Source organism: Physcomitrium patens, chromosome 11 (assembly GCF_059467195.1).
Source record: "Physcomitrium patens ecotype Gransden chromosome 11, ASM5946719v1, whole genome shotgun sequence".
NCBI classification, from domain to species: domain Eukaryota; kingdom Viridiplantae; phylum Streptophyta; class Bryopsida; order Funariales; family Funariaceae; genus Physcomitrium; species Physcomitrium patens.
Window position 1 is genome coordinate 14,482,614 of NC_143420.1, and position 8,260 is coordinate 14,490,873.

An 8,260-nucleotide genomic window follows, 5' to 3' on the forward strand; every position below is an offset into this window, starting at 1 on the left:
CACTTTGAGGATCCTTTTTTTTTTTTTTTTTTTCTTTTCTTCTTTTAATATTTGGGTCTAAACTATGTTTTCAACCATGAAAAGATTATTTATGTTAATATAGTTTACTTATTTTTCACTTTTTTAAACTTTTGAATATTTTATGGTATTCTCATTTTACTTCTTGTCTGCGTTGTACAAGTTATTCTGTAAATCAGGCACATACTTTTACTTTTTGAAACTCCGGGCAGGGACCCTACTCACACTAAATAAAATCACAACTAGATTTTCATCCCTGCCAGGTGCCACGTAGACTCCCGCCTAGCCCCCATCAGAGCTTCCCTCGCTGGCATATGCCACGTCGACTCCCGCCTGTCCGCATCAGAACTTCCTCGCTTTCCGATACCACGTAGGATATTTACTGCCCGATGGAAATTTCCCGTCTGCCCGTTCCAGGTCAACTTCCCCATGCTCGTGACAAAAACTTTACCCCCCCGCTGCCCGAGCTTCGAATGCAACGCTGCAGAGGGACCAAACCCTAATCCAGGGCGACGCTTGAAGAGAGAGGCGGCGTCCTCGATGAAGCTCTTTCGCGAGGACCTCGATTGCTGCTTAGGCCGCGTAATCCGCCATCGCCTCGCTTGTGAAGGCGCTCAGCTTTAACCATGAAGGTGTGCTGTACGCTCCGCATATTCTCTCTCGTACAATGCTGCTGATGTTGCCGTTCCAGGGGTGGAATTATTTTGGACGTGCTTGCATTTGCAGTGTTGGAGAGGACTAACTGCTTGCTTCTTGCGCAGCTCAATATCGCTAATCCCACCACAGGGTGCCAGAAGAAGGTCGAGATCGATGACGACGCTAAGCTGTGAGTAGTGCCGCAATGCTGTTTGTCAATGTGCCGTGGGCTTAATGTTGTTTTATAAGGGTCCGGTCACAGTACGAGAATATTAGGGTTTAGTGCTGGTGTTGAAGTCGTTCTTCGTATCAGCTCTGCCTTGTCAACTCTGGATTGTGATTATGATTGTCAGTTTGTCTCTAGAGGCACCATTTTTCATGGTTGAACAGAATTCTCTGGGTGTTTTGTCATGGGGTTTAGGTTTGACATGTCCATTTTGCGTATTTCAGGCGTCAGTTCTATGACAAGCGGCTCGCTCAAGAGGTCAGCGGTGACCAGCTCGGAGATGAGTTTAAGGGATATGTCTTCAAGATTATGGGAGGATGCGATAAGCAGGGTTTTCCCATGAAGCAGGGTGTGTTGACTCAAGGACGCGTACAGCTCCTAATGCACCGAGGTACAATATTGATTAATTGGAACCTCATGGTCTGAAGTTGTGCCTGCAAGGAATCCGTACTGGATACGCGTCTCGTCGTCATGCATTCTTGTACTGCATGTCACTAAAATCTAATTTCTTAACGATTGTACTTGATGTTTTCTCGGCAGGTGTCTCTTGCTTCCGAGGATACGGGAGGCGCAACGGCGAGCGTAGGCGAAAGTCCGTTAGAGGGTGCATTGTGAGTCCCGACCTCTCAGTGCTGAACCTCGTTATTGTCAAGCAAGGTACTCTTCGTTATTATTATTTGTTTACTGTTTCGATACTACGTTTTGCCGAACTAAAATTGCGAGGTGTGATTAGGGCTTTGATATTTCATTCGTTATACTCCTTTGGTTGGCTTCATACTTAGAATCCATGTAGGATGAGTTCCAAGTGGCGCAAGAATCGGGATACCATGTGACTTGCTCCCTCGATGATTTGCCATGTTATACTCTGTGAATGCTACTGCTCTACGTCTTGTTCAATAAATTGTTTATTTGCACTATCTACTTTGTTCTGAAACCCGTTAATTGTTGTGATGTGCCTGTGCTGATACAAGTATGATGTGACTGCTCTCTTCATGACCACAGGTGATAATGACCTTCCTGGGCTTACCGACATTGAGAAGCCAAGAATGAGGGGTCCCAAAAGGGCTACCAAGATTCGAAAATTGTTCAACCTTACCAAGGAGGATGATGTGCGAAAATACGTGAACACCTACCGCCGCTCGTTTGTATCTGCTACAGGTAATTTAACCATTCATTTCTCTTGTTTCGTTTTCCAACAGCTCCTAAGATGTTTGATCTATCGCGGGTCAAGTATTAATTGGTGAAGTTGGACTTGTTCTTTGGATTCTCAGGAAAGAAGCGCAGCAAAGCTCCCAAAATTCAGAGGCTTGTGACTCCTCTTACTTTGCAGCGGAAGCGCCGAAGAATTGCTATCAAGAAGGAAAGAGTTGCAAAATCGAAGGCCGAAGCTGCCGAGTACCAGAAGCTGTTGGCACTCCGACTTAAGGAACAGCGAGAGCACCGAAGCGAGAGTTTGGCAAAGAAGCGGGCATCACGTGCCTCTATTGCCAAGCCCGAAAGCAGTGCTTAAATTCTCATGGATTTTTCTGAAGTAGTTCTTCTGTTCTAGTAATGCGGGTTCATAACGTTGTTGACGGCTTCTTTGTACTTCATCTGATTTAATGGATTTATTTGTGCCATTCAAATCCTTTTATTTCCTAGTGGTATACTCATAATCCCTCTGGCACTTTCATCTTTCTGGCCAAGTCCACCTCATTAGCGTCAATGATTGGTTTTCCCATCATTTTAAGTTGTTGAATAAATTTCGTAGCCACAATGAATGATATGTTTCTTCAGGGTCTTCAACGACAAAAATAATTTGTAATGTAATTCTCTTTCATGGTTCGTCGAACCAAATCACAACGAGGCGAGGTTGAAGTACTAACTACGGTCTGACATAAATGCTAGTCGTTCCCAAGCTGCGTGGAATTGCGGACGGAAAGCAGTGTAAACGTCTGGCAACTCGATTGTCTTGACGTAAGCACATCTGTCTTTGATATTATGCTCTTCGTTTCTTTTGCACCAGTGAGAAGCTTCGCTACCATATAGAGGTCCACTTGGGTCATTATGGCTGATCTAGTAATATCCTTTAAGTGAAATATCTCGTCGACCAACATCGAGTAAAACTAGAGACGCCCTCACAGCCTCGTCAAATCCTGCCAAATAGGGTAACCACTTTCTACGCTGTTTTGTCTCATTATCCAGGCCCTACCCAGGCATCGAGTTGGTAAATCCAGGCTATGGTCTTCAAGTAGGTGTGCTTTTGAGTTGGCATATACCGAGGCACAAGTTCCTTTTATTAATTCAAAACAGTCTTATTTTTCTCAGGTCTATGTATGCAGACGGAGATGTCACCACTACTTTTCTGCTATATAGGTAACCTGAATCCAAAATCCAAATCCATGGAAGTGCTTGCGAATCATCATTGTCATCTATTGCCTTACCTCTCTAGCGGAAATGACGCATATATCTTACCCAATGGAATCCCTTGCTGCTTTTGCCCTTCTGGTCGTCTAAGGAGGGGTCTAAAACGGGAGCCCCTAAAGTAGCATCCTATTTGGTCCTGCGAAATCAAATAAAATGACCCCAAAGTGTGTCAGTGAAGCACTTTACATGTGTAGGCTCTTCACAGGCATAGCTGCTGGTTTCTGACCCACAAATCAATATGGTGCACAGAAACGCAGAAACTCACAGTCCTCAGTCCAAGACAACTCACTCCACTAGGTTCCTTTGTGGTCGAACTTCAAATGCTCATGATTTCGTGCTGCGTCTAAGGGTTTGAATACCGTGTGAAATCCTCAATAATGAACCATTTTTTTCTCCCCCACTTCCTATTGTTCTTTTCACCACTCTCATAGTCCAATATTATTCCTTCTGATCAATCATTGAAATGTGCAAAATATTCTTTCCTGCAAACTACAGTAGGGTGTACTCAACTGGAAGATTGCTAATTAATGTACGCTGCGTTTCGTTCCTCCTCAGCTTCGAAAATTACTTACCGCTGATCATGCTGGTGCTGGTTAATTCAATGTCCGTGTGGGCCCCATCGCGCCGGATCATTCAAACAAAACTCTGCACTCCTTTTCAAATTGTTGTGGTCCACAATATTCATGATCGGCATACTATTTACAATAACATCCACCATGGTCGGATGGACGAGCCCCGGACTGACCATGAAGGCCGCGATCTAATGATCGATGGACGTTCAAATCTCCCGAGCCTCAGTCAGTGCCCGTGAGTCCAACGCAGCGGTCAAATGCACCATGCATGGATAGATGGGCTTTCGTTGTAGAAATATCCATTCATCAAGTTTTCAAGCTCGAAATGAATTTACTCCCGTTGACCACTAGATATTATCATTCAAACTGAAACAATCCCTAATCATTCTCCTAATAATAATAATAATAATAACAATAATAATAAACACCAATAAAAACTCCTATTCTCGCCACGAGGCACACAATGAAGCAAACAGAGAACAAGCAAAGAGCAAGATGAGAGAAAAAAACAGATTATCCAGGAGGATTTATTGAACAAGTCGTGGGACGGGCACTGGAAACGGGGCCGGGAAGGCGCAAAAGTAAAGACAAAGCGCATCGAGGGAGGAAGATTTTGGCCCAGATAAAAATTTCCACCAGCAGAAGATTAATTCGGCCGTGACATGAAAAAGCGAAAGAAATAAGCAAGACTTAGGCTAGAGAGAACAGCGACAACAACATCACCACCACAACCACCGCCACCACCAGAGGAATAGCGAAGGAGGGAGTGGATAAGTTAGTTAATCCCCCCCAAAACCCAGAGAGCGAGAGTGTGCCCTGTTCGGAACGGCATGTCCAGAACAGAAGAGCTGGGTCATGAAAATAAATCTTAAAAAAGAAATAACAAAGAGGTTTGAATGAGAAGCGGCTCACAGTGACTGCGAATGTCTGCTGAAGGGCAGTAATGCAGTGCAGCAACAGTAGGCATGCAGGAAAGGCAGAGTGAGAGATCCTTGGATGTGGTTCGTCGCTCGTCGTGATTTCATCCGCAACGCCTTTTTAGAGGCCACCATCCTCTGAGGGGGGAGAGAGGAGGGGGGGGGGGAGAGGATAGTATAGAGGTCGAGGAAGGGAACCCACAAGGCTGTGGTGGTGGTAGAAGGCGATGGAGATATGGCGATGGACATGGCGAGGATAGATGAATCAACCGCCGTCGAGGTCAACTCGCTTTCGCTTGTGCATTGCGTGTTGGATGGGTTGCCCGATTCGCCTTGCTTGAAATCCAGCCCGACGTCATTCGAGGAGGCTGTGGCGGAAGGGAGGTCGGTGTTCGGGGACGAGGAGGACATCATCAACAACAGCAACGACCAGGACAACTCGTCCTCGTGCGGTGCAGTGGTCACCACCCACGAAGATTTCGCCGAGTGCTTGAATTTTGTGACGGAGGCGGAGTGTGGAGATGTGGGTGTGCGGTGTTTCGAGGATTTTGACAAGCTGCCGGACTGCGGCGACGAGGGGGAGACTAGCAAAGCGGAGGAGGAGGGGTGTGTACGAATAGGCGGAGGAGGGGAGCAGGGCGAGCTGTTAGAGTCTGTGAGCCTTGACTGTAGTAGGAATTCGGAGAATTTAGAGCTTCGGGATCTCGGGGAATTGTGGGAAGGGTCGGAACGGCCTGACTCAGTGCCAGGGAACGAGGTGGGTGAGGAGGAGGCGTTGCTGTTGGCGGAGGCGGCCAAGGCGACGGGCGATGTCGTGTCGGCCTCGGATAGTGGAGAATGTAGCAGTGTCGATAGGAAGGACAATCAAGCCAGTCCGAAATCCAGTAAAAATGCAGCGCCGGGGAAGAAGAAGGCCAAGGTGGACTGGACGCCTGAGCTTCACCGGCGCTTCGTCCATGCAGTGGAGCAGCTGGGTGTGGAGAAAGCCTATCCATCGCGTATCCTAGAACTGATGGGCGTGCAATGCTTGACTCGGCACAACATCGCCAGTCACTTGCAGAAGTACCGGTCCCACCGTCGCCACCTCGCAGCTCGAGAAGCAGAGGCCGCGTCCTGGACGCATCGTCGCACATACACTCAGGCTCCCTGGCCTCGTAGCTCACGGCGCGATGGCCTCCCTTATCTTGTACCTATACACACCCCTCACATACAACCTCGGCCTTCCATGGCCATGGCAATGCAACCGCAGCTTCAGACGCCGCATCATCCGATATCCACTCCTCTCAAGGTCTGGGGCTACCCCACAGTAGATCATTCAAATGTACATATGTGGCAGCAACCTGCTGTGGCGACCCCATCTTACTGGCAAGCTGCCGATGGCTCATACTGGCAACATCCCGCGACCGGTTACGACGCTTTCTCAGCTCGTGCCTGCTACTCGCATCCCATGCAGCGAGTTCCTGTAACGACCACGCATGCGGGTTTACCAATTGTGGCGCCAGGATTTCCTGACGAGAGCTGCTACTACGGCGACGACATGCTTGCAGGCTCCATGTATCTATGTAACCAATCATATGATAGTGAAATAGGACGAGCTGCGGGTGTTGCTGCGTGCAGCAAGCCGATAGAGACGCATTTGTCCAAAGAGGTGTTGGATGCGGCCATTGGCGAAGCTCTCGCCAATCCCTGGACTCCCCCACCTCTGGGTCTGAAGCCACCATCCATGGAGGGCGTCATTGCAGAGCTTCAGCGGCAGGGGATCAACACTGTGCCTCCTTCAACTTGTTAGCTCTCGACGATGTTTTTTTCTTCCTCTTCCTCTTCCTCTTCTTCTAGAGAGCAATTTTTCTTTCTACGACTCATATTCCAATGACCGCTGACCGCTGGTGTCGCTGGTGTCGCTGGTGTTCATCCCGAGGAACTAATTTGGTGAAAATTCGGTTAAGTTGCGATAGAGGTCTGATCTCCGGAAGGTTTATTTTTTGTCTTCTGGAGAGGTTGTATAAGAGGTTCCCCTGTTTTGCAATAAGGCTTCCTTGATGAGATTTTCCTTTATTTTTCCCCTGATTCTTTCTCCTTCCATTTTAGTTTCACAAGAAGGCATCTTCTGGCCATGGCGGTCACGATGTGTCACTTTGATGCTGCATGTGGACCTTTTTTCTTATATCTGTAGTAGCACTCCTCCATTTCATGAGGAATAAAAATCAAACATCACACATCATCACTCGAATTCTTCATCTCCTCCTCCTCCCTTTTCCACTAGGATGCCTTCTATTGCATTGGTTGTCATGTGACTCAGTCTTTCTCTTACACGCACTTTAACTCGCTGGATGTCTCACTTTCTGACTGTTCAAGGTGAGGTCTGATAGGTTCGAGACGGGATTGCTTGCGATGACTCACCATCTCCTAATCTGGAACCAACATTCCTCCTCAACCTATCAACTCTCACTCAAACTTGCATTGTGTGAGCATTGGTCACCCTGCTGGGATCCCTCCCCCTATCAGCCGCCGCATGCTGAAAGCACGAGCGGGTTATGCAGCCTGCTTCTCACTGGCCCAGGGTTTGCAGATTTTTTTTTTAACAATCTCTCCCCACCCACGCTCTCACTCATAAATCCCTCCCGACACCGGTTCACAAATCCGGTGCGATTGGTGAAAAAGCAAAATCACCAAATACACACCCGACTCACATCCAGCCCGCTCCCCTCGCACCACAAAACTGAACCCACCTCGCGATTTTTTTTGTTCTGTTTTGTTTTGTTTTGTAACCAAGCTCCTCCCATCGCCAGGCAAGCAGTCGCACTCGCTTCAGCATCCAACCGTGCGATGGGGAGAACTCGCTCCCGGCGCGTTGCCCGCATCGAAAGCCTGCAACCGTCTAATAAAAGCCCAAATCATTCCAGCCAGAAAAACGCAAGCAACAGTGTCGATCACTTGTTCTTCTTCCACCTCCCACCACAGAATTCCCCGCTTCCTTTATTCTGGATCCTTCTGAAGAGCCGCTGCTTGGCTTTATGCCAAACTAGTTGTGCTATGGTTTCATTGACATGAAAAAACTGTGGGACAAGCTTCGAAATTCATGGATGCATGCAGCAAAAGTGAGCGTCGGAGCTCGAATTTGCGCTGCAATGCAAAAGCGTCGCCCCACAAGCAACGCTGCCTGTGTGTGTGAGTGTTTTTGCTTGTATAAATGGTGCTCTTTGTTGCAACTTTTCTGTCAACATGAAACTGCCTGATTGACTGATTCATGGATTGATTCGTGTATTGGTAAACAAGAGTGAAACCCATTTGGGGAAAAAAAATGTTTTTTTTATTTTTGATTTTTTATGTACCATTTGGTAGGAAGTGGGTTTGTTGTTTTGGGTGGGGAAGGAGGCGAATGATTTGTTTTTTTTGATGCGTCCTCTTTGTTGTGTACAAAAATGAAAGTCCTTGTGTGCCATGTGGGTTGGGAGGGCTACACCACTATTTGGTTGGTTGGTGTA

At 47.4% G+C, this 8,260-nt stretch overlaps 2 protein-coding genes across 2 annotated transcripts; both read left to right on the forward strand.

The window, feature by feature from the left end:
• Window positions 1-578: 578 nt before the first annotated feature.
• LOC112288620 (small ribosomal subunit protein eS6) lies at window positions 579-2,513 on the forward strand. Its single transcript, XM_024533002.3, has 6 exons — window positions 579-650; window positions 780-844; window positions 1,105-1,271; window positions 1,421-1,537; window positions 1,883-2,038; window positions 2,152-2,513. The coding sequence occupies exons 1-6, from the start codon at window positions 645-647 to the stop codon at window positions 2,388-2,390; spliced, it is 750 nt and encodes a 249-aa protein (XP_024388770.1). The 5' UTR covers window positions 579-644; the 3' UTR covers window positions 2,391-2,513.
• Window positions 2,514-4,933: 2,420 nt separating this feature from the next.
• LOC112288619 (transcription activator GLK1) lies at window positions 4,934-6,996 on the forward strand. The gene has a single exon (XM_024533001.2). It carries the CDS (start codon window positions 5,011-5,013, stop codon window positions 6,562-6,564), a length of 1,554 nt encoding a protein of 517 aa, XP_024388769.1. The 5' UTR covers window positions 4,934-5,010; the 3' UTR covers window positions 6,565-6,996.
• The last annotated feature ends 1,264 nt before the right edge of the window (window positions 6,997-8,260 follow it).